Source organism: Vitis riparia, chromosome 14 (genome assembly GCF_004353265.1).
Source record: "Vitis riparia cultivar Riparia Gloire de Montpellier isolate 1030 chromosome 14, EGFV_Vit.rip_1.0, whole genome shotgun sequence".
Classification (NCBI taxonomy): domain Eukaryota; kingdom Viridiplantae; phylum Streptophyta; class Magnoliopsida; order Vitales; family Vitaceae; genus Vitis; species Vitis riparia.
In genome coordinates, this window is record NC_048444.1 from 10,037,380 (window position 1) to 10,064,460 (window position 27,081).

Sequence of the window (27,081 nt, forward strand, 5' to 3'; positions counted from 1 at the left end):
TTTCAAATTTTCACGAGTTTTCTTTTGTAGAGGAATTTCTGATTTCTCTGAAAATTTGATTCTTGTTGTGATGGGTTTCTTTTGTAGGAAATCTATTGATTGGTTTTTTTTTTCGAGTTGACTGAGTTAACTCGTAATATCGATCGAGTCATCCGAGTCCAACCGATTCAAGGTTGAGTCTAGGTATAAATTGTATCTGGTATTGGACTCGTCGTGGCCGACATTGAGGCAGATATGACTCGGCCAAGTTGTACTGGACTCGACCGATTTTTTGAACCTTGATAGAGAAGGATACCATCAGCTTGTAAAGACTGCATACTACCAGCTTGTGAAAACCGCACACTACCAGCTTGTGAAGAATCGCACACTACCAGCTTGTGATTGACGCACACACCAGATTGGAATTGAAGACACCATCAACATTTCGGTCTCTTGAAGGAGATCAACAAATTTTGAAGAAGATTTTCAGGTAATTTGCTGATTTTTTTTTTTTTTAGTTTTTGATTTCCTCTTCTTTTGTATTGTTTGGATATGAGATTTTACCTTACTTGGGTGTGGATATTTGGAGGTCACACAAATTGTTGAATCAGATTAAGATAAGCTTCTCTTTTTAATTATGAATTCATATTGTAAATTGGATCATGATGTGTTTTTTTTTAGTTGTGATTTCATGTGGAAATTTGTTTATGATGTATTTTATCTTTAGTTGTGAATTCATTGGCATTGTTAGCAATTTATTTTCTATTAATATTTGTTAGGATTTCAAATTAATTTTTCTTAAAATTTTATCTTATTCTTCACCTAATTCAAGCTTTGGAGACCACATGAAATAAGGCTTTGCATAATATTAGTTTCCTGATTTTGTGATGATCAACTTGTTCACTTGCAGCCATGATGCCACTATGACCACACACACATCAACCATACTTTCACTTTCATTATACACTAATTTCAACATGTTTTTTTTTATCACATTTAGCACACACACTTTGTCTCTTACATGCTTCATGGCTTTTGGTTTTATTATTTTATGTAACTTTATGACTTTTAAAAAAAAAATTCAATTGTTTTTCTATAAAAATCGATTATCAATTATTCAAATTCATCTTAGACATTTATAGGTTATGAAAATTACATTTCCAAAATCATGCTATCACTTTTCTTTCAATATGCATGCTTACTTTGGTTTTCATTGATTTTCAATTTTCTTACACATGAATAAAAGTCATAACTGCAAAATAATGGAGTAATTTCTGGCTTGCATGAGCTTCATCATCATTAGTGAGGGTTAGGGAAGTGTGGATTAATTCATGAAAATTAAATCGGGCCTTAGTGAAGCCCTACATTCCAAGTTTTCAAAACAACCCCTTGCAACCATGAGTTTTTTTTACCTTTAACATATTAAATTGAGTTTGGACACTTTAGGAATTTTCTAATTTTTTTTTCATTCTTGGATGACTTTATAAACTTATTGAAATGTTGTAGAAATTTTATTTTGAACAAAAATCAAATTTTAAGCTAATTAATAAAATCAATTTTTCAAAGGGTCTAGATTCAGTTTAGTTTTCGATACATAAAATGTTTCTATAAAATGAAATTAGTTTGTTGGGGTTTTAATTTATTTTGATATTTTCCTAATATTTTAGACTTCTGAAATAATATTTGAGGCTTTTATTTCATACAAAAACAATTTTTCATGTATGTGTTGTGCTAATCCTAATATGTAGCTATTGAATGTTTAATTAAATTTTGACTTGATGCATGTATTTTTTAGTTTGACTAAATATTAATTTTTATTTAGACATCTCAAATAAGCTGTTAAAGTTTTAGTTTGATTTTATCACATTCCTAATGTGGGTTAAAAAATACTTCTCTGCACATAATGATATTCTACTCTATTTTTGAGTGATTAAATGTTTGATTAAATTTGTGATAGATGGTATATAATTACGCTTCTTAGAAACTTGGGTTGCATTCTAGACTTATTAAGGATGATGTACAATTTTTATTTTGATGAAATATCACCTCTTGCTATTTTTTACGGATTTATTTTATGTAATTCTCTATTCTGTCCTATTTTTAGAGTGATTTGAAGTTTAATTAAATCTGGGACAATCTGAATATAATTAAGTTTCTTAGGCTATTAGGTTATGTTCTAGACACATTCAGAATTATTTGGAATTATTTTTTTGGTGAAATATCACTTCTAACCATATTTTTCGGATTTATTTTGTGCATGCCTCTGTTTTGATCCATTGTTGTGTAAATTGTATATTTTTGTTAATTCAACCTCTCCACGTATCTTTGAACTTCTTTGATTTTAGATATGCATTGTGGACATGTTGTACGTATTAGATAAGCCTTTCCATAAGGCATGAACCTTCTTTAGATATTTTATTTAGATTTATTTTGTGATCATATGTATGTTGGCCTATTTCTGTATTTTTGAACATGAATATTGCATCTTGTTTTCCATTGATCCTATATCGTCATTGCTCTACCACATTATCTTGCTTATGAGCTAACCTTGTTCTTTATGTAAGCATCACTATTACAATTTACAATTGAGGTACACTTCCTCTCCTCTTTATTTATTTGTTTTCATCAATATGTATGTCTTGCTTTGATTAATTTCTAGGTGTGTTTTCATTTGTTATCACCACTGTCCTATTCTTGTGTATGTCATTTGGTATCCATTAGTTTATTGATCAATTTCCATATTTATCTCCACTTGATTAGTAGAGACTTATTTTTAGGGCTTAGAGGGGTGCTACTTTATAGTACCTTCCCAATGAGTAATGTGATCTCTAAACTTAGATTCGGTTTTTCATATATATGCTTTTCCTTTAAAAGGAGCCACTCTTAGGGTTTTATTTTTTATTTTGTTTTCCCTTTAAAAAATAAAATAAAAAAAATTGATGACTCTAACTTTTTTCTAAAGTCAGATTTTCACAATGAAAAGTGAGTCTCATCATTAAGTGGGGATGAACGGGAAAAATGTGGGTCCACACTTATTATCTAATTCCATATTTCAAATTTGAATTCTTAGAAGTTATTAAACCATGCCTTCATCTAATTAATTCACATTCAATTAATTTGACCTAAGTTCACTAGATTTCTGTTTAATATTTGTTAATCTACATATAACACAAATTAACTCCTCCTTTATTATATATCATCATTTTCATTCAATTTTTAAATTTTTTAGAAGTGGAGGCATTATACACCATTTATGGAAATTATAATTTCACTATGGTTGTTTGATTCCACTTAAGGGGTTTTTCCAAATATTGCAAGTGATGGCATAAAGATCTTGGAAATAATCTTTGATTTTTATTTTAGCTAAGATGTCATTATTCACTTCAGGAAACAAGAAATTGAACATAGTTAAACAAGATGTATATTAAAAAGGGAGAATTATGTTTTGGGGGTAAATGGACCCCCAAATTAACAAAAGGTCCATGTAACTCTTCAAATTAAGCCCAAGACCCAATGAAAGTATGGAAATTGAGTTGAAGGATATCATCCTTCAATATTTCCAAAAATGCCCTTTGTTGATTTTGAGAAAAAAATTAATATTTTTGAAAAATACTTTTATTTAATTTAATATTTTTTATTTAATTTAATATTTTTTAAAAATACTTTTATGTAATTTAATATTTTTTAAAATACTTTAATTTAATTTAATATTTTTTAAAAATAAATTTATTTAATTTAATATTTTTTAAAATAAATTTATTTAATTTAATATTTAAAAAAATATTTAATTTAATATTTTTTTAAATACTTTAATTTAATTTAATATTTTTTTAAAAAATTAATTTAATATTTTTGAAAAAAAATTAATTTAATATTTTTGAAAAAAAATTATTTAATTTAATATTTTTGAAAACTACTTTTATTTAATTTAGTATTTTTGAAAAAAAAAATTATTGAAAAAAAATTATTTAATTTAATTTTATAAAATATTTTATATGTGTTCTTAAAGGGTATATTTGTCCGTTACTATTTCATATCCTTCAACTCAATTTGAAAAGTTATATGGACCTTTTGTTAATTTGGGGGTCCATCTACCCCCAAAAGATAATTCTCCCTATTAAAGGGTTTAATAACTAGGCATGGTGTATGTTACTTCCAAAGAAAACAAAAACTAATTAGTTAAACTTAAGAAGCTTCTCTATTAATCACTTATTAGGGATTATTCTAGATTTCCTACTATACAATAATTGTTATTTACCTTGATTCTTTACTCTTAAAAGCGATTTAAAAAAAATTCTAAGGAAATAAAATCAACATTTATAGATCTAATATATTAACTCCATGCCTTAATCTTGAGAAATTTAAGATCTTATTGATAAAACAACCAAATAAGGTATACAAATTTACCCTAAGGAGAGTTAGGATAGACCTAGGAAGGAGAAAATGCGCAAATCAAGCACAAATCCTTAGGCTTATACCCTTTGATTTTAGTCAATTAGGCATATGCCCAAAGATTTCCTAAGGAACTCAAACCTAAGGGAATCTAAGGGCTTTGTAAAAATGTCAACCAATTGGTGTTTTGTTGGGACAAACTTTAAGGAAATAACCTTATCTTCAACTAGATCCCTAATAAAGTAATGAAAATTTTCTATATGTTTAGTTTGGGAATGAAAAATAGGATTTTTTTAAAAATATTAATTGGACTAGAGTTGTCACAATGAATATTCATAATACCTTGTTCACTGTCATAGTCACTAAGCATTTGTTTCATTCAAGGGAGTTGGGTACAACAACTCCCTACAACTATATTTTCCACTTCCATAGTGGATAGGGATATTGAATTTCGCTTCTTACTTAGCCAAACAACTAAACAATCACTGACAAATAAGAAAGCACTTAAAATGCTTTTCCTATTCTCTACATTTTTTGTCCAATTGGCATCAAAATACCTAACGATAACAAGAGAAGAATCAAATGGATATCTTAATCCATAGTCTAAAGTCCCACTAACATAATTAATTATTCATTTTACAAAACTCAAATGTTATTCTTTGAGATTAGCTTAGTACCTAGCACATGCTTCCACACTAAAAAAAATGATTGAATGACTTGTAGTGAAATACAAGAGACTTCTTATCATCTTCTTATCATACTTCTATAAGCTTTTTGCTTAACATCCTTTCTAGATGCGCCCTTGCAAAGCTTAGTAGTATTAGTCATAGGTGTCCTAAAGTGCTTAACAAACTCTAGGCCAAACTTCTTTACTAGCTCCTTCACATATTTGGATTGAGATGAAAAGATGCCATTTTTGAGTTGCCTTATCTGCAATCCTAGGAAGAAATTAAGTTCACCTACCATGCTCATTTCATATTCCTTTTTCATCTCCTCTACAAAACTAAGGGCAATATTGCTCAAGGTAGCTTCAAAAACTATATCATCTACATAAATTTAAGCCATTACAAGTCTAGTCTTAGCCCTATAAATGAATAAAGTTCTATCAACTTCTTCTCTCTCAAATCCTTTTTCCAAAAGATACATACCAAGCTCTAGGAGTTTTTTTTAAGTCCATAAAGAGTCTTCTTTAACCTATAAACATGATTGGGGAGTTTAGGATTTCCAAAGCCCTTAGGTAGCTCTACATACATTTTTTCACTAAGAATCTCATTCAAGAAAGCATTCTTAACATCCATTTGAAATAGTTTCATTCTCAATGAGTATGCTTGAAATAGTTTCCTTCTCAATGAGCATGCTATAGTTAGGAGGATTCTAATAGATTCTAACCTAGCTATGGAGGCAAAGGTTTCCTTAAATCATTTCTCTCAATTTGGGAGTATCCTTGAACCACTAGCCTAGCTCTATTCCTCACAATGATCCCATTTTCAACTTGTTTATCATTGGAAATCATTTTGTACCTATCACATGTTTATCCTTAGGTCTAGGGACTAAATACCACACATTGTTCCTAACAAACTGATTTAACTCTTCTTGTAGTGCGATAGACCAAGATTCGTCTCCTAAAGTTTCCTCCACTTTTTTTTTGGCTCTAATTAGGAGGTATAATAATAATAAAAAAAAAATTATCTCATTTTGTCTTGATTATCTCCTTGTTACCATGGAGTCATTCATATTTCCTATTACATTTGAGATGGTGATTTTTGGGTACTTTGGATTATTCTTAGTGTTCATTTCACTTGGCTTAGCAACTTTAAGTGGTTTTTTTTTTTTTTTGTTTATTTATCCTTATGGGGTTAACCACCTCTTTGGGGATGTTTTTAGGGGTTTCCATAGCCGCATACATTGTCTCAGGGATATCCCTAATGAATTCATGGGGTAAATCATAGTAGTTAACATCTTCTTGGGTATACCTTGAATCATCAATGACCACATTCCAGGATTCCTGGATAAACTTGGTATTCTAGTTATATACTCTATAAGCTTTAATCTTGGTGTAATAACCTAGGAAAATACCTAAATCAGACTTGGGATCAAATTTACCTAGGTTTTCCCCTTTTTTGAGAATATAACATTCACTACCAAAGGTTCCAAAATATTTCATGTTAGATTTATTTCTTGACCATAACTCATAGGAAGTTTGATTTGTCTCAAGCCTAAGAAAGACTCTATTGATAGTGTAATAAGCCGTGCTAATGGATTTGTTCCAAGAATGAATAGAAGTTGCATGCATATGAAGCATTACTTGGGCCATTTCTTGAAGAACGCGGGTCTTCCTTTCAACCACTCCATTTTGTTAGGGAGTTCTAAGGACTGAAAATTAATGTTTAATCCCTTTTGATTCACAAAAGTGATCAATTTCAATGTTGTCGAACTCTCTCCCCCTGTCATTCCTAATCCTCACAATGGGATGCCTTTTTTCTACTTGAATTCTAGTACAAAGAGTCTTCAATTACTCGATAGTTTCAGATTTTTATTTTAAAAAGGATACAAATGAATACTTAGAGAAATTATCAATTACTACTAAAATATACTTCTTCCTACCTTTGTTTTCAGTGTGTATGGGACCCATAAGGACCATGTGGAGAAGATCTAAGGGCCTAGATGTGTTATTTCTAGGAATCTTTTTGTGTGACCCCTTGACTTGTTTACCTTTCATGCCCTCGCCACAAATAGGCTTAGGTTGTCCACTTAACTTAGGGATCCCTCTAACTAGGTCTTTATTAGCTAAATGCACTAGGTTCCTATACTTAATGTGGCTTAGCCTTCTATGTCACAATTCAGTGACATCAAGCTTGGCTCTACCACATACTGATTACTACTCAAAAAGTGCTATTTCATAGCTTTTAATTAACTCTTATAAACACTTTTGAGTAGTAGTTATCACATTTTAACCTAATTAACATATTAAGGACCCTTGCAATCAATTCTAATCAAATTGTGTCAAGTTTTGGTGTTTTGATAGCTTTTTTATCACCAAAGCAATCAAAGATTAAGGAGAGTTCTTTGGAATCCATGGCAAAGCAATGGAAAGCTCATAAACATGTAGAACCGAAGCTTTGAAGTCCTTTACCATAAGCAAATCCGGAATGCAAGGAGTAAAAGATGTCCGGACAGGGCGTCCGGACAGGTTGGCGGCAGAACGTGGGCTGTAGCAAGGCTTGCTCACTTTAGTCAATGATCCGGACAACATATCCGGATAGGATATGCTATTGTCCGGGTGTGATGTTCATGAGTACCGTGTGTTTCTCTCTGAGGGAGTCCGGATAGGGGAGCGCGCCACATGTCCTCTGGGGGAATTCAGATAGAGTTGATCCGGATAGCCATGCGCACTCCGTGTCATCTGGGAGAGGGGTCCCTACACCTTGCACATGCAGACAGTCCCCCTTACGGCATAGCTCATTCCACCTGGGGAGGAATTTCGTCCGCCGACATTTCGCATCCGGCGCCTGACATCCGGATGGGAGAGGAGGACGTTTCAACTTCTCTGGACAGACATGTCCGGATCCTCTGATAGCGCTTACCCGGAGAGTTTTTCTCTCAGTATACAGTGCTGCGGTGTTTTCCTGAAGCTTCCTGATATTTTCGACCGACATCTTGAGATATTTGTTGTCTAAATCCCCAAAGTCTCCTTGTAATCCACCTATCATAGGATTCCTTAGTCTTTAAGTAAGAACAAGGGTGAATAACCTGATATATATATAGTTTGTAATTTTCTTTACAAAAAAAATATTATGTAATCGGTGGAAGGAAGAAATATGTTTTACAGAGCACTTGCTCTGTTTTTCCTTCATATATTTGTTTTCTCGATTAGTTTTCTTTCTAGCCAAACAAGCTCTGAGGAAGTTTTCTCAGAGAATGAGTGGTTAGACTTTTAGTTCCTTGGAGTTAAGGTTGCCGGGAAAGGTTCCAAGTGCAAGAATTTATAGCTTTGTGGTTTCAGCTATTAATGAAGAGAAAGTGTGATCCTTTAATGATTTCTATGTTTTTAGTTAACTTAAAACACCTTCAATTCACTTGAGCCAACACTTGGTAAAGCAAGTTATCTCCGTCCATGGAGATGCACTAATTTTCCTCTTGCGAGCTTTTGGGAAGTGACTTGAAGGTAGGATTTTCTAGAATTGCCAACACTTGGTAAGCTTTTGGACTCCAGGGAGACATCCATTAGTTATCTCTTGCATGCTTGAGAAGGGAAGTCCAAAGTTAAAGATCACCTTGAATGGCAAATGCTAGGTGAGAGGCACGAGCCATTGCAAGTTGCATCAGTGAGAGGGAATTAGAGCTGAAATCCATTTAAAGGGTACATCTGTACAACACCAGTTAGAGAATCAACTATATGTTAATTCTCTAATGCGAGGAAATGAACCAAATAACCGGAGCTTTGTTTTTGCATAAGGAACCTCCCCTGTGAACCTAAACCTCCAAGGAATGTTTTTCTTCATAAGTAATTTTCATTACTTTCTTTTTAGTTAGCTTTAAACAAAACCTCATTTAAACAAAGTTTGTGTTTTATTTCTTAAGCTAACCTTGAAATGAAAAAGCACCAATTTAACTTTGAATTGGTATCAATTGAGAGTTGAAAACCCTTCCCAGTGAACGACCCTAAAGCCACTATGCTATATTAGCTAAAGCCATCCTAATGCATGGTGATATAGGTTATAAATTTTGTTGATCACTCCCTCAGTCAAGGAGCACCAGCTGGACATGAATCAGCTGAGACACCAATTGAGAACGAATCACATACTAGAGAGGTTTTAGAACTAGGATTGATTGTTTAACAATTATCCACAATTCTATTCCTAGTGAAAGTGACTTCTCCATTCTTAATCACTTTACACATATTTTAGGAGAATTTAACATTAAATTCACTATCACAAATATGACTAATATTGATAAGAGTAGCCTCTAGGCCTTCAACAAAGAGGACTATTTAAATCAAGCCATCCAAGGATAGAAACACTACCCTTTCCTCTCACATAGGCAGCACTCCCATCACCAAAGGTGACATTACCTCCATTGAAGTCTTCAAAAGAGGTGAAAAATTACTTGTCACCCATCATATGCCTAGAGAAACTACTATCAAAATACCACTCACTAGGAGCACTAGCTTTAAGGGTTGTAAAGACTACATTGACTTAAGCCTATTCTTCTTCTTTAACCATACTTGTTTCACTTTCGGTGGGGAACTAGAGGAGTTTTTTTTTAGTCAAAGGATTAGGATTGGTTTTCTTTCCTTTCTTAGTGTGCAAAATTTTATTCTTTAGCAAATCAAACTCATCCGTTAGCCTATTTAATTGGACTCTTACCTCTCAAAGAATCTACTTTGACATCTACTTGAGTGTGTCCAAACTTCTTACAATAAGTGTATTTGGAGTAGTGCTAGGAAAGGCTAATTGGTTAGGAGTTTCCTCCTTACCCTTAACAAAAATTGTGTCTCCACTAGTGGGAGTCTTAGTTTTGTTAATGTAGCTCAGGTCTCTTTTTATCTCCATGGGCTTGCATTTATCAAGAATATCATTTAACACTTTAGTCCAAGGATGAAAGGCCTTATTGGAAGAATAAAATGATTTCTAATATTCAATTTCTCAAGTTAGAATATCGTGTCTCTCAAAGAGATATGGATACTCATATCAAGAAACCAAATTTTCTCATTTTGCTTAATCTTTTCTTCACAAAGCATATTAATCTTAGATTTTTGAAAATCAACAACATTATTAATTTTCAAGAATTTCTCAATCAAGCATTGATATTCAACAATAATATTCTCAATAAAATCAACATTTTCTTCATCAATAAACTCATACTCACTATCAATCTCATGCACAAAATCAATAGATGCAACCCATGTGTAGAGACATTTCAGTTGCTATTAGAAGAAGAGAAATGAGAAACTAAAAATGGATAATGTAGTCTTTTGCTGCCATAGTAGAATAACATAAAAAAGACAAATGTGAAGGCAATGAGTTGAAACAAAATCATTAAAATTACAAAATCAAAAACCTAAATCCAAATTGAAAATAATATTAAATAAAAAAATCAAAAGAGTAAAGTACAGTCATGAACAAAAGAACAAAGAATAATTTGGATTACAAACCCTAACCCTAAAAAAAACCCTGAAAAGAAAATAAAGGAGAGAGTTACCAATTTTTCGTCTTGGGTAACACGCTCTCAACATGGATGGTGGAAAATCTTGTTAAAGATGGCAAAAAAGGGAGATTTTGACACTATTACCATAGGTATGTTCTTCGAGCTTCAAGCTTTAAGCTTCTCTATTTTCAAGATGAGGGCATCAGCTATGGTAAGTACAAGTTGAGGTAGCTAGATAATGTCTCAATGTTTGGTTTGTGTTTGGGGCTGTGAGATGGTTGACAATGAAAATGACAGAGTTGCTGGTCCTCACCAACAATGTTGTTGCGTATGACTTCTTAGGAGGCTTAATATCACCAAGGATACCCTTTGAGATATTGTTGGTCTCTCATCAACAACTTTCCTATAGATCCTTGGTAGATCGATATCAACATCTTATAGATAGTGTGGTGGGTATTTGGCAAATGAAATTTTGTGAGAATGTGTTAGGTGGAAATTTCCAAAATGGGATATATAGGCTTTATAAAAAGCCAAGGAAATCAAACTTATTTAAGGACTCTTAAATAAAGCACTAAGGATTCAATCTATATCACTACTCAATGATGTTTTTAAAAAACGCCATAAAATAAATGCTCTGTTTTCCCCCTATAGAGCGCCATTATTAACTGGATTTGTACCAAGCGCCAAGGAATGTTATAAATTATGCTAAATGTTGACACTTTCAAAAAAACGGCAATGAAAGAAGCATCATTGTATATAGTTTTTGTAGTAGTGTTAGGGGGAAAGTGTTGCATTTTAATAAATTTGGGGAGCAAAGTGTTGAGTTTTGAATATAAGGGGTCAAAAAGTAAAACACACCAAAGATTGAGGGGGTAAAATGTATTTAACCCTTATAATAATGCACTTTGTTCTTATTAGTTTTACTTTATGTTATGTTGAAAAAAAATTTAGCTTATTTTCTTTTCTTTTTTGTCATTAAATAGCTACCTTACTAGTGTTTTTGTTTCCATAATCATATTATTTACTATTTTTTTATGTTTTAAATTTTAATTTTTTTACAAATTTTTTTCTTTTTTTTTTCATAGAAAAATGAAATCAAACTCGACACCGTCATCTACTCAAGATTCAATCACAAATGCAAGGCAAGGTTGGCTCTGCATGGGACCATGTTTCCACAAAAGCTCTTATATTGTATTGTAAAAAAGCTGTGAAAGGTGGGAGAATTCATAGAAGGAAACAACACCTAGTTGGAGTCAAAGGTGATCTTGGACCATAAAAATTGGTTGCGCCAAATGTTATATTTCAAATGAAAAATTCTTTACTAAAGCTTGTAAAATCTAAAAAGCTGACTCAAGAATCTTATGAATATGAACATCCATATGACCCTAATGTACTACAATTTAATAGGGGTATGCAAAATCCTACAATGACAAGTAGTGGAAAAAGAAAAAATCCAAATGGATAAGTGTTTTGCACCAAGAAGTACTTTAAGAACTCAATCTTCCATTAATAATGTATTAGCTTGTAAAGAAGCTATTTGGATATTATATTTGGCCATTAGAGGATATTTTCAAGATGCATGCATGCATTCCTACTAATATTGTGGACTCCTATTTTAGAGCAATGTTGGATACTATATCTATAATTGATCCTAGATATATGAGCCCAACTTAGCATCACTTGTGGATTAAACTGTTAAAGAATGCAAGGAATTTGATAAATGTCACTCCTTCCACTATCAATAGGTTCATCATTAATAAATTCTTGCATAATTTTATAAAAAATTTCAAAATCAAAATCTTGTGCAATAATGAGAAGGTTTGTCATATCAAGAAAATCACTATTTTCAATTAAAGGTAAGTCTAATTCAACAATTTTCTCATTATCATCAGCCATATCATATAAGGTATTTGTATCAAGGTCAAATTCATAAAAACATGAATTGTTATGTTAGTGGGTTCACTTGAGGTAGCATTGAGCTTTTCCATCTCAACATTGATTGCTTTTAAACTATTCATAATCTTATTGGCTCCTCATATATTCCTTAAACACATCCTCCAAATTTTGCTGATCTCATGGAACCATTGAAAAATCAAAGAATGACTGCCATTGAGGGAGATCTCCAATTTCTCTTTCGGTTAAAGTTTAACATTACAATTCTTGATTTCATTGAAGTGCTAGCAAAAACTGGCCAAAAGAAGGGTAAGATGGTTTAATTAGCATACCAAGTCAGAAGTCCTCATACATTGTCCCTAGACCATCAGTGAACGGAAAGACCTTATCTTGGTCTAAAACTGGACTTTTAATGGCAGTGAGGTTGTCACATGTTGATTGAATGTATACATTAGAGGTCTCCTTGTTACATGGTAACTTAATACAAACTAAGCAATAATAGGAATCGTTCATGCAGTCCACCAACAACTTCTTTTTTTATCATCTTGACTTCTTTATCATTGACAGCTCCAAAATAGATGGGATTACCCCTTATCAGTTGAGCATAGTTGAAAGTTGAAGAGAAGAGAAGTTCCATATAAATTTTGTAATTGCTAGATTTTGTAATCAGATCAGAAAATTGAAGTACATCTTCTTTGAAGAGGAGCCCTGCATTTCCATAACTCATGGGCGTTTTCTTGTTTTTAATTCTGACAGGCTGAACCTTGATTATGCCCTAATAAAATCTTTGGTTTTACAGAGAAAGTATCTAACTACTTTGGTTGAATAAGTAATGAATTATTTGTTTTATGGAAGCTGATCTTTTACAAGGGAAAACTGATCGAAATACCAAAGTCCACAAAGCTCACTAGTAAACCAATTGATCTCATTAACAAACTTGATCAGCTGGACAAATCACCACTAAAATAACTATTCCCTAATATCTTGTATATGTGAAATATTTTTGACACGTCGATCTCATCCTCAAGTGGCTTCAACACATGCTAGTTTTTATGTGTTTGAGTACTTTGACATCTGAATAGATTAATTTAGAAATGAAGTAGCTTAATAGTTATTGAAAACAATGATCTACTCAATAATTATCTACCATTTGCTGATGAAAAAGTAATAGAATTCTTAGAGAAAGACTCATTTTCAGGGTTTGTAGGAGCATTGATGTTGTTGTGTGGATCAACAGGGTCACGTATATTCTGGTAGCCATGTGTTCCTTCAATTGGCATTGTTACTGAATCATTTGAGAGCATTAAAACTGTAGAAGACATGGTTGGCCGATCTCGTATAGATTGTTGGCAGCATAATAACCCAATGCGAATGCATTTTAATACTTGATCTTGAGGGAAAGAACCAATAGTGACATCTACCAAATCTGTTAGCTGCCCTTCTTCTTCTAGTCTCCATGCCTGTAACATACCAATATACTTATTAATTATATGCATTAGGTTGGGGTTTTGAATGGGTTCGGACTGCATATATTAAAAGGAAATGTTCAACTAAGATGAAACTAGATGAATTTCAGCTAATTCAATAAGTTGTCACCAAAAAAATTCAGAGAACGAAAATTTGATTTGATGTGGTGGTTATACAGATCAAAACACTAACTCCAATGCATATTTTTCCATATCTCACTTCAGTGTATGGCGTTTTTCTAAAAGTAAAAGACCGACAAGCTAGGTTGAGTTGTTACTTACAAGTTTCAGGAGCTCCCAGTCTTGCTCATCAAATTCCATGTCATAATTCCTTCTTCCACTTATGATTTCTAATATCAACACACCAAAGCTAAAGACATCAATCTTGGAAGACATGAAGCCTCTGGTTGCATATTCTGGAGCCATATAACCACTGTAGAACATTTTAGTTTGCGATTCTTGGCCTACCATAACTCAACGATACAGGAAAATGCTATATTCTAGCTTCACTTTTTATCACGTGAAGTATTAAATATTGATGGCATCTCTGAAATGGTGAAAGTATCGATACGGTCCCCTAAAGAAGAAAACTAGAAGATGTTTATCATGTCACACTGATGAAGAGGACTCGATCCCTTAATTTTTTGATATTATGTTAAATAATCAATATTTCTAAAAGCTTAAACGGCTAAGAGTTGATCCTATATGGTATTCTATTACTTTTGATTCTCGCTTGACTTTGTCATACATTTTGAGAGCTAAATAGAACTTAAAAACGTATGAAGAGTTTGGTCCACTCAAGGCCAATCTAGAAATACTTACAATGTTCCCACAATCCGTCGTGTTCTATGATGGGTTTGTTCATCCTTAAATAGCTTTGCCAGACCAAAATCCGATATTTTTGGATTCATCAATTCATCGAGTAAGATGTTGCTTGCTTTGATATCTCTATGTATGATTTTAAGTTGTGAGTCTTCATGAAGGTAAAGAAGCCCCCGTGCCACACCTATTATGACGTTATAACGCTTTGGCCAGTCTAGCAATGCACTCTTGCTCTTATCTACATGCATACATGTAAAAATTTGTAAATATATGCATGATGAATAAGAGGATTTATTTGGAAGTTTCATTTAAATACGTGCATGCTTGAGGTACTATTCAAGTGTAAATGTTTGAAAAACAGTGGATATGTAAAATCTTTTTGCTTATTTAATGGTGATTTCAACTGCATAAAAAATATAAACCCCCTTGGAATCTCCTGACTTTATGTGAGGAAATTAGAGCAGGTCAGTAAGGTTAAAAATCTCTCTTTGAATTTATAATTTTGTCCCAACATTTGGGAATATCTCCTGCGTCTAATACTGACAAAAACAATAAATTAAGGTGGGCATATCATTAAATAAAGAGAAATAAAATTGGCAAGATAAAATAAATAGCACCCAGGGTTATTACCAAAGATGAAGTGGTCAAGACTCTTGTTCTGTAGGTATTCGTAAACTAACAGCCTATTTTCTCCTTCAACACAGCACCCAAACAGCCGTACAAGATTTCTGTGTTGCAACTTCAATAATAGTCTGACTTCATTGGAGAATTCTTCTATGCCTTGTGTCGAACCAGGTACCAGCTTCTTCACTGCTATTTCTTCACCATTTGCCATCATTCCCTATCTCCCATTGTGAACTTAATTAAAATTTGGCTTACCCATTTCAATATTTGCAATAACAAAATTATGCTAACTGTTTAAGCATGAATCATTAATTAGAAAGACACTCAGAAAACATTAAAATCTCAAAATTTTCCCCATGCATGGCCTTGGTATTATACAACAGCAAAGCAGTGATACATAATTTTGAATGACTAGCTAATTCAAGTCAATATGAGCAGGAAAACGGAGGATTACTTTTCAAAGTCAATATCAGCAATACCTTATAAACAGTCCCAAACCCACCAGCACCCAGCCGATTTGCCAAACAAAAATTACCAGTTGCAGCAACCAGAACTTCCAAATCATACATGAAAGATCTCGTGCCAATTCCCTCACTCATTTCCTCATTTTCTTCTTCTACAATTTTAGAGCCTCCGGTCTCCACTTCATCTCTTTTTCTCCACTTCACAGCACACAGTACCAGAACTGCCAAAACAACTGTTCCAACTGCCAAATCATACATGGATATTGCATGTTGGTGCAGCAAGCCAACCCGCCCTTTGCCCTAAACAGCAGGAGTCTATGGCCTTTGTTGTTGCCAATAGGCATCGCTTACAACCATCTCCATCGATGTCACGGGTGCAATCAACATAGCCATAGAGGGTGAGGTTTTCTGGTGCTGTTGTTCTTCCCACTGCATATCTCTTCTCAGATGCACCGGCAGTGGACGATAGATTCTGCATTAACCTCCGCACCTTCGCATCATAAATATCAGGATCAGGAACAGTGAACGTACCAGCCAGGCTGAAGATGAGGGTGTAGTCGGTCTTGTTCACAAAGTTTCGGTGGGAGTACCGCAGCATGCAGAGGGTGTACCACACCTGAGCCGCTGTTCCATTGGGACAGACATTGCGAATGCCCGATGTGGCAACATCGATGCATAGCTGGCAATCTGATGGGTTTATGGTGGCACGACACAGGGCGAGGGCTGTCACTGTCTGATTAATGCTGCCGGAGGTCGTGGTGGCGAAACCGCTGGAGGCAGTAGTGTTCTGAAGAGTCTGGAGAGCTGTGTCTAGATTGGAAGAGAAGGTCGAATTAGGGGCGTAGTAAGTGGTTCCATCACAGGAATTCCCACTAGGGTCTTCATAGGCCAGTGAAAAGAGGGGAAAGAGGAAGATGAGGCAACACAGAAGTGGAGAAAACATTGTTATTGTATATGCAGTGTTGGATGTTGGAACTACTGGAAATGAAGGAGAATTATAGGTTGAGGAGTTAAGAGTTAAGATAATGGGCAATTGAAATCTTGGACCAGTCAAAAAGAATGAAAGATAGTGGAGCGGTCAGAAATAATCAGCGGCTCTGACATTTTGTTCAACCTGTTCTCATATATCAGACGTGAGGATGCCGGAATCCCTGTTCAAATTAGGGAAGAGGAAAACAACGGCAATATGTAAATTGACCCTTTGGTAATAAATCCATCCGACATGCAACATGTATAGTATAAAACTTTAAAATGCATCTCATAAACTAAAACTAATTCCGGGTTATGATTTTTATGCGGTAATTAAGAAATTAAATGATACACCCTTCTTGACTTTCCAATACTTGAGTTTCCATTTTAATTTGACTACTGAGGTCATTTGGGGTCCCTGCAACAAGAAAGAAGAGAGTAGAGGTGAGAACAATGATTGCAGCGTGAGATAAAAGTTTGGGCGCAAGTGGGAGACTGGAGAGACGTTCTTTTCGGTGTTAGATTTTTGTGTAGATGAGAAGAATTCCAAATAAGAGGAGAGCGTACCATGGTAGAATGGACTAAGGGCCGATTCATAAGGATATTGTCTCAGCATTAGGGTTCCAACTTGGAGAAGTTGATCGGGGTAATAGCAAATTCAAGTTTAACCTGAATTAATAAATAATCAATCAACCTCTAACCCAAAAGGTATTCAATCCCCATTCAACCCAATCTCATTTTTCTAAATTCGGGTTAGTCGATTTAAACTTGGGTTGATCGGGTTGCCTGATTCAAAATACATCTATAATGTTTTTTTAAAAAAAAAAAATTTAACATATTTATATAAAAATTTAAATACTAGATAGGACAAATTTTTAAGATAACAACAAAAAAAGTTAAAAATAAATTTATATATTTTAAATAAAAAATAAAAAAAACTATATATTATAATATAATTTGATACCTTTATAAAAAATTTAAAAAGAAAATGAATATAATATGTAAGATAATATATATTATAAATATTAAAAAAACATTAAATTGGATTCGGACTCAAATATTTCAAACCTTAGTTCAAGAACAACCCAAATTGAGTTTTAAATGGGAAAAACCTAACTAAAATTCAAGTCAAATATTGAAAATAATTGTTCAAGTTTGCTCAAACATGAAATTGAGTTCAAGTTCAGTTAGACCAGTCCGCTCAAGTTTCACTCCTACTCAACATCATCACTTACAATAATGAAAATATTTGAATGACATAAACTACGCCAGTGAATCTGTATGCTAGACTTCGGGTCTGTTTGATATTCTGTGATGACAATTCGCCAATAACTGAGTGATTGTTGTGGAGGTTTCTCTCCCCTTCCTTGAATTGACAGTTTAATCCATTGAAGTCAAAGACAATGAAAGAGGCGGCAACTGCCCCTAATATTTGAAATCCACATATGCATGTAAAAAGTGTGTGAGGAACAAAAAGCACCACAATTTCTCCACACAACAAAGGATGAAGACCCTCGTGTAATAGCTAGTGTGTGATAATTTCTCCATACAATTTTTTTCTTATTAGTGTTACTTTATGTTGTTTTAAAAAACATTTTTGTTTATTTTCTTTTCTTCCTTAAATAGCTACCATACTAGTGCTTGTTGTTTTCCTAATCACATTAGTTGCTAATTTTTTTAATGATGATTTAAATTTTATTTTTTATTTTTTATATTTTTACAAATTGCTTCTTTTTATCATTGAAAAATTGGATCAAACTCAACATCATCATTTGCTCAAGATTCTATAACAATTTCAAGGTAAAAATGAACCTATATGGGACCATGTTTTTTATGAAAGATACGTAAATGTTAAAAAGGCTCCCATATATTTGAATTGTAAAAAAAATTGTGAAAGGTAGGGAAATTTATAGAGTGAAACAACATCTTGTTGGAGTCAAAAGTGATATTGGACTATATAAATCTGTTTCTTCTCATATTAGATTTCAGATTGAGAATTCTTTATTAGAGTTGTAAAATTTAAAAAGGAAGATTAAGAAACTTATGAATATGAACATCCATATGACCATAATGTACCATAGTTTAAAAGGAATATGCAAAATCTTATAATAACAAGTAATAGAAAAGGAAAAAAACTAAATAGATAAGTATTTTGCACTAAGAAATACTCCAAGAGCTCAATCTTCCATTAAGAGTATATTAGCTAGTAAAGAAGTGATTTGGAAATTAGATATGACCATTAGAAGATTCTTTCAAGATGCATGCATTCTACTAATGTTGTAAGTACTCCTTTTACTTTAGAGTGATGTTGGATGTTATAGCTATAATTGGTTCTAGATATAAGGGTCTAACTTAGCATCAATTGTGGATTAAACTATTATAGGATGCCAAGAATTTGATAAATGTCACCCTTTCATTATCAATGAGTTCATCATTAATAAGTTCTTGCACAATTTTATCAAAATTTTCGAAGTTAAAATCTTGTGCAATAACGATAAGGCTTGTCACATCAAGCTATCACTTTTTTTAGTAAAAGGTAAGTTTAATTCAATCATTTCCTCATTATCATCGACCATATCATATAAGCTATTTGTATCAAGTGCAAATTCATTCAAAACTTGAGTTGTTAGGTTAATGGGTTCACTTGAGTTAGCATTAAACTTTTTCATCTCAACATTCATTGCTTTTAAACTGTTCATCAAATTTGATTGGCTCTTCATATATTCTTTGAACACATCCTCCAAATTTTATTGATCTTGTGGAAACATGGAAAAACCAAAGAATGATTGCAATTGAGGGAGATCTCTAATCTCCCTTGCAACTAAAGTTAACATTAGAATTCTCTATTTCATAATCAATTCATAACCAGGCTCATGAGTTTCTCTTGCTAGAAGATTATTGAGTATCATCATGACCATAGTTGCTTCATTTTCAATAAAGCTTTCCACACTCGACATGTCTAGAACTTGACAAGATTTTTCAATTAAAGGATAGTAAAAACAGGAGATAACTTGCCAAGTTTCAAATCCATGTTGTGGGAAATAGTGTAATAACTCAAAATATCTTTCCCAACATTGACTTATTCCTTCACTCTCAAATTGTTTAAAATATGTAAGTGTTTTCAAAAGAAAGAGAGGTCTATGCAAAGAATTATACTTTCAGCTAGGAGAAAGATTCTAACAAACAAATTGAAGACCATAATCAGAATGATCAGTTATGAAGTTGCCAAAAGGTTGAGCATTGAAGGTGGAGGAAAGATGAATGGACTGAAATAGTTTTCTCTCAATAATTTATACCTGAGTAAGCTCAAAATTTAGGTGATCTCTTATTAATGTACAATCTAATGCATGCCTAGTAATGAGGTAGATCCTAATTGATTTGTAAACTAGTGTAGTTCAAGGTGTTCCAACGTGACCATAGTAACCGTTATTTAGGCATTCCATTGTAGCATTTAAATTCTAGACTTTAGTAACATAACTTTAACAAAAATCTCAACATAAAAAAAGTGAAATAAAAAAACAAATATAAAACAAAAAACAATAACCTAATCTAAATTAAAAACAAACAATTGATTTTCAACTAAAAACAACTCAACAACATTGATCCTTGATAATGATGTCATTTTATTAGCTACAAGTTTTTGTTATAATTAAAATAATAAAGCCTAAATCACATCATTTTTAGGTGATCAATTAATCCATTTGGACTTTAGGGTGAATGCATTTAAGATCCTAGGCATAAGGAAGCTATAAAAAACCTAACTTTGGCCCTGAAAGGTGTTAGAAATCATACCTAGGGTTTATTCCCAAACCTAATTCCTTTTGCAATAGAAATGTCGAAAACCATGGGTCTTTCACCCAATGGCTCTGTCTTTAATCTTTGGCACATGTGTAGGATGGCTACATACTTAAGAGGGAGATAAATGGAGGCTAGGGCTCTCTCTAGAATAATAGAGTGAATAAAATGACTAATCCTAACCCTAAGGGGTTTAGATGGCCATTCTTGTGGGCTTAAGTGACTTTGGCCCAACTTGGGCTTGAATCACTTAATTTAGCCCATTGGGTTCTAATTAATTTATTACCCCTATTAGGCTGCAATTAATTAATTAACCCAATCCAAAAAAAAAACCATAATAATTAATTATTACATCTTATGCAACCTTTTACTTTTACCAAATATATTTGTATGCACACAAATAATTAATTCTCTAATTTCCTTCAAACCTTTGTGCCAACAAAGATTATGAGCCTGAGCAGGTACCAACGGGACTCATAATAAAAATACTGAATATCTCATAATCTAATTCTAAAGTTGACTCAATATTCCAATAAAGAGAGTTAACTACACTCCACTATCTTATGTCATTACATTGAGATAAGAATTAGTTAAATCTAATTTAATCAATTCCTTCAATCCCTGACCTACCATCTGTTGGCATCTTAGATCTAAGCAATAGAAGTAATACCAATTTTGAAAAAAAATTGATCTTTAAGGAATAAAGTACTAACCTTTAGGTTTGAATGTTCCCAAACCTTAAATTCCAAGTATTGAAGATAACCTTGAAGTTGTTAGCAATGTCGTAAATCCACAATTTTCCGCTCGATGACTCAACCTTGTTCTTGGGATACTTTCAATGGAGAGGAAATGAGGGTAGAGGTTATGATTACTACTCAAAAGGTACTCTTTTATAGCTTGAAACTAACTATTTTAAACACTTTTGAGTAGTAGTTAATACCTTTTAACTCAATTGGCACATTACGGAACCTAGCAAGGGTTACTAATCAATTTTTGGCAAGTTTTGGTGTTTTTGGTAGCTATTTGATCATTGAAACAAGCCAAGAATGAGGGAGAATTTTGTGAAATCCATGGCAATGCAAGTTGAAGCTCAAATACATGAAGAATCTCTTCCCGTGCATCGACTCCGTTAGATTTTTATCTCCAGATATTTTGTGTAATTTCCTATTTTCTCCTTGTAATCAACCTAGATATTTTCTTTTATATCTTTTTATATTTTTTGGTAACATCTTTTGTAGACACAGAGAGACACACAGATAGAGGGAATTCATTGAACACTTGTAAATTCCCGTAGTAAGAAATATACAGAGCTTTTGCTTGCCTTTCCTTCTCATTTTGTTTTCACTTTTCTTTCTAGCCAAACAACCTCTGAGGATGATTTCTAAGGGGATGAGTGGCTAGGTTTTACATTTCTTGGAGTGATGGAAGCTAGGTGAAGGACCCGAACGCAAAGGTGGGAGTTGTCCTTGCTTTAAATGAAAGTAGTTGTTAACCATTAATGGTTTTTATTTCAAGGTTTAGCTTTAAATCCCTTAAAATCACCTTGAATGGCCAATACTCAGTAAGCTTTTCTGATTCTATGGATGCTTATTGCTAGATCTATGGATGCTTATTGCTAGATCCATGGATGTCCATGCATGAATTCCTACTAATATTGTGGACTCCTATTTTAGAGCAATGTTGGATACTATATCTATAATTGATCCTAGATATATGGGCCCAACTTAGCATCACTTATAGATTAACTGTTAAAGAATGCAAGGAATTTGATAAATGTCACTCCTTCCACTATCAATAGGTTCATCATTAATAAATTCTTGCATAATTTTATACAAATTTTCAAAATCAAAATCTTGTGCAATAATGAGAAGGTTTGTCATATCAAGAAAATCACTATTTTCAATTAAAGGTAAGTCTAATTCAACAATTTTCTCATTATCATTGGCCATATCATATAAGGTATTTGTATCAAGGTCAAATTCATAAAAACATGAATTGTTATGTTTGTGGGTTCACTTGAGGTAGCATTGGCCTTTTCCATCTCAACATTGATTGCTTTTAAACTATTCATAATCTTATTGGCTCCTCATCTATTCCTTAAACACATCCTCCAAATTTTGCTGATCTCATGGAACCATTGAAAAATCAAAGAATGATTGCCATTGAGGGAGATCTCCAATTTCTCTTTCGGTTAAAGTTTAACATTACAATTCTTGATTTCATTGAAGTGCTAGCAAAAACTGGTCAAAAGAAGGGTAAGATGGTTTAATTAGCATACCAAGTCAGAAGTCCTCATACATTGTCCCTGGACCATCAGTGAACGGAAAGAACTTATCTTGGTCAAAAACTGGACTTTTAATGGCAGTGTGGTTGTCACATGTTGATTGAATGTATACTTTAGAGGTCTCCTTGTTACATGGTAACTTAATACAAACTAAGCAATAATAGGAATCGTTCATGCAGTCTACCAACAACTTCTTTTGTTATCATCTTCACTTCTTTGTCATTGACAGCTCCAAAATAGATGGGATTACCCCTTATCAGTTGAGCATAGTTGAAAGTTGAAGAGAAGAGAAGTTCCTTACAAATTTTGTAATTGCTAGATTTTGTAATCAGATCAGAAAATTGAAGTACATCTTCTTCGAAGAGGAGCCCTGCATTTCCATAACTCATGGGCGTTTTCTTGTTTTTAATTCTGACAGGCTGAACCTTGATTATGCCCTAATAAAATCTTTGGTTTTACAGAGAAAGTATCTAACTACTTTGGTTGAATAAGTAATGAATTATTTGTTTTATGGAAGCTGATCATTTACAAGGGAAAACTGATCGAAATACCAAAGTCCACAAAGCTCACTAGTAAACCAATTGATCTCATTAACAAACTTGATCAGCTGGACAAATCACCACTAAAATAACTATTCCCTAATATCTTGTATCTGTGAAATATTTTTGACACGTCGATCTCATCCTCAAGTGGCTTCAACACATGCTAGTTTTAGGTGTTTGTGTACTTTGACATCTGAATAGATTAATTCAGAAATGAAGTAGCTTAATAGATATTGAAAACAATGATCTACTAAGTAATTACCTACCATTTGCTGATGAAAAAGTAATAGAATTCTTAGAGAAAGACTCATTTTCAGGGTTTGTAGGAGCATTGATGTTGTTGTGTGGATCAACAGGGTCACGTATATTCTGGTAGCCACGTGTTCCTTCAATTGGCATTGTTACTGAATCATTTGAGAGCATTAAAACTGTAGAAGACATGGTTGGCCGATCTCGTATAGATTGTTGGCAGCACAATAACCCAATGCAAATGCATTTTAATACTTGATCTTGAGGGAAAGAACCAATAGTGACATCTACCAAATCTGTTAGCTGCCCTTCTTCTTCTAGTCTCCATGCCTGTAACATACCAATATACTTATTAATTATATGCATTAGGTTGGGGTTTTGAATGGGTTCGGACTGCATATATTAAAAGGAAATGTTCAACTAAGATGAAACTAGATGAATTTCAGCTAATGCAATAAATTGTCACCAAAAAAATTCCGAGAACGAAAATTTGATTTGAAAAGACCGACAAACTAGGTTGGGTTGTTACTTACAAGTTTCAGGAGCTCCCAGTCTTGCTCATCAAATTCCATGTCATAATTCCTTCTTCCACTTATGATTTCTAATATCAACACACCAAAGCTAAAGACATCAATCTTGGAAGACATGAAGCCTCTGGTTGCATATTCTGGAGCCATATAACCACTGTAGAACATTTTAGTTTGCGATTCTTGGCCTACCATAACTCAACGATACAGGAAAATGCTATATTCTAGCTTCACTTTTTATTACGTGAAGTATTAAATATTTATGGCATCTCTGAAATGGTAAAAGTATCGATACAGTCCCCCAAAGAAGAAAACTAGAAGATGTTTATCATGTCACACTGATGAAGAGGACTTGAGCCCTTAATTTTTTGATATTATGTTAAATAATCAACATTTCTAAAAGCTTAGGCGGCTAAGATTTGATCCTATATGGTATTCTATTACTTTTGATTCTCACTTGACTTTGTCATACATTTTGAGAGCTAAACAGAACTTAAAGACGTATGAAGAGTTTGGTCCACTCAAGGCCAATCTAGAAATACTTACAATGTTCCCACAATCCGTCGTGTTCTATGATGGGTTTGTTCATCCTTAAATAGCTTTGCCAGACCAAAATCAGATATTTTTGGATTCATCAACTCATCGAGTAAGATGTTGCTTGCTTTGATATCTCTATGTATGATTTTAAGTTGTGAATCTTCATGAAGGTAAAGAAGCCCCCGTGCCACACCTATTATGATGTTATAACGCTTTGGCCAGTCTAGCAATGCACTCTTGCTCTTATCTACAAGCATACATGTAAAAATTTGTAAATGTATGCATGATCAATACGAGGATTTATTTGGAAGTTTCATTTAAATACGTGCATATATGCTTGAGGTACTATTCAAGTGTAAACGTTTGAAAAACAGTGGATATGTAAAATCTTTTTGCTTATTTAATGGTGATTTCAACTGCATAAAAAATATAAAACCCCTTGGACTCTCTTGACTTTATGTGAGGAAATTAGAGCAAGTCAATAAGGTTAAAATCTCTCTTTGAAATGTTTATAATTTGTCCCAACATTTGGGAATATCTCCTGCGTCTAATACTGACAAAAACAATAAATTAAGGTGGGCATATCATTAAATAAAGAGAAATAAAATTGGCAAGATAAAATAAATAGCACCCAGGGTTATTACCAAAGATGAAGTGGTCAAGACTCTTGTTCTGTAGGTATTCGTAAACTAACAGCCTATTTTCTCCTTCAACACAGCACCCAAACAGCCGTACAAGATTTCTGTGTTGCAACTTCAATAATAGTCTGACTTCATTGGAGAATTCTTCTCTGCCTTGTGTCGAACCAGGTGCCAGCTTCTTCACTGCTATTTCTTCACCATTTGCCATCATTCCCTATCTCCCATTGTGAACTTAATTAAAATTTGGCTTACCCATTTCAATACTTGCAATAACAAAATTATGATAACTGTTTATGCATGAATCATTAATTAAAAGGACACTCAGAAAACATTAAAAATCTCAAAATTTTCCCCATGCATGGCCTTGGTATTATACAACAGCAAAGCAGTGATAGATAATTTTGAATGACTAATTCAAGTCAATATGAGCAGGAAAACGGAGGATTACTTTTCAAAGTCAATATCAGCAATACCTTATAAACAGTCCCAAACCCACCAGCACCCAGCCGATTTGCCAAACAAAAATTACCAGTTGCAGCAACCAAAACTTCCAAATCATACATGAAAGATCTCTTGCCAATTCCCTCACTCATTTCCTCATTGTCTTCTATAATTTCAGAGCCTCCGGTCTCCACTTCATCTCTTTTCCTCCACTTCACAGCACACAGTACCAGAACTGCCAAAACAACTGTTCCAACTGTTAGAGCAACAGAAATTTTAATTACCTGACTACGACTTCCAGCATCATTCTCTGCCACTGGTGGCGGCGCCAGTGTTGATGACGGAGAGATATCTGTGTTGATATACGAGCCATTGACCCAGTCCTCATGCACTGGGTCCATATTGAACTGGATATTGCATGTTGGTGAAGCAAGCCAACCCGCCCATTGCCCTAAACAGCAGGAGTCTATGGCCCTTGTTGTTGCCAATAGGCATCGCTTACAATCATCTCCATCGATGTCACGGGTGCAATCAACATAGCCATAGAGGGTGAGGTTTTCTGGTGCTGTTGTTCTTCCCACTGCATATCTCTTCTCAGATGCACCGGCAGTGGACGATAGATTCTGCATTAACCTCTGCACCTTCGCATCATAAATATCAGGATCAGGAGCATTGCGCGTATCATACAGACTGAAGGTGAGGGTGTAGTCGGTCTTGTTCACAAAGTTACGGTGGGAGTACCGCAGCATGCAGAGGGTGTACCACACCTGAGCCGCTGTTCCATTGGGACAGACATTGCGAATGCCCGATGTGGCAACATCGATGCATAGCTGGCAATCTGATGGGTTTATGGTGGCACGACACAGGGCGAGGGCTGTCACTGTCTGATTAATGCTGCCGGAGGTCGTGGTGGCGAAACCGCTGGAGGCAGTAGTGTTCTGAAGAGTCTGGAGAGCTGTGTCTAGATTGGAAGAGAAGGTCGAATTAGGGGCGTAATAAGTGGTTCCATCACAGGAATTCCAACGAGGGCCTTCATAGGCCAGTGAAAAGAGGGGAAAGAGGAAGATGAGGCAACACAGAAGTGGAGAAAACATTGTTATTGTATATGCAGTGTTGGATGTTGGAACTACTGGAAATGAAGGAGAATTATAGGTTGAGGAGTTAAGACTTAAGATAATGGGCATTTGAAATCTTGGACCAGTCAAAAAGAATGAAAGATAGTGGAGCGGTCAGAAATAAACAGCGGCTCTGACATTTTGTTCAACCTGTTCTCATATATCAGACGTGAGGATGCCGGAATCCCTGTTCA

The 27,081-nt window shown here is 33.9% G+C and overlaps 2 protein-coding genes across 2 annotated transcripts; both read right to left on the reverse strand.

Annotated features, from left to right (window-relative positions):
- Positions 1–13,550: 13,550 nt before the first annotated feature.
- LOC117930447 (putative receptor-like protein kinase At4g00960) lies at positions 13,551–16,730 on the reverse strand. The gene is made up of 6 exons (XM_034851107.1): positions 16,139–16,730; positions 15,803–16,029; positions 15,330–15,540; positions 14,700–14,937; positions 14,160–14,310; positions 13,551–13,871 (listed from the first exon to the last, which is right to left on the reverse strand). The coding sequence occupies exons 1-6, from the start codon at positions 16,728–16,730 to the stop codon at positions 13,551–13,553; spliced, it is 1,740 nt and encodes a 579-aa protein (XP_034706998.1).
- A 6,905-nt stretch (positions 16,731–23,635) lies between these two features.
- LOC117930448 (cysteine-rich receptor-like protein kinase 8) lies at positions 23,636–26,866 on the reverse strand. Its single transcript, XM_034851109.1, has 5 exons — positions 25,805–26,866; positions 25,335–25,545; positions 24,700–24,937; positions 24,160–24,310; positions 23,636–23,956 (listed from the first exon to the last, which is right to left on the reverse strand). The coding sequence occupies exons 1-5, from the start codon at positions 26,864–26,866 to the stop codon at positions 23,636–23,638; spliced, it is 1,983 nt and encodes a 660-aa protein (XP_034707000.1).
- Positions 26,867–27,081: the final 215 nt, after the last annotated feature.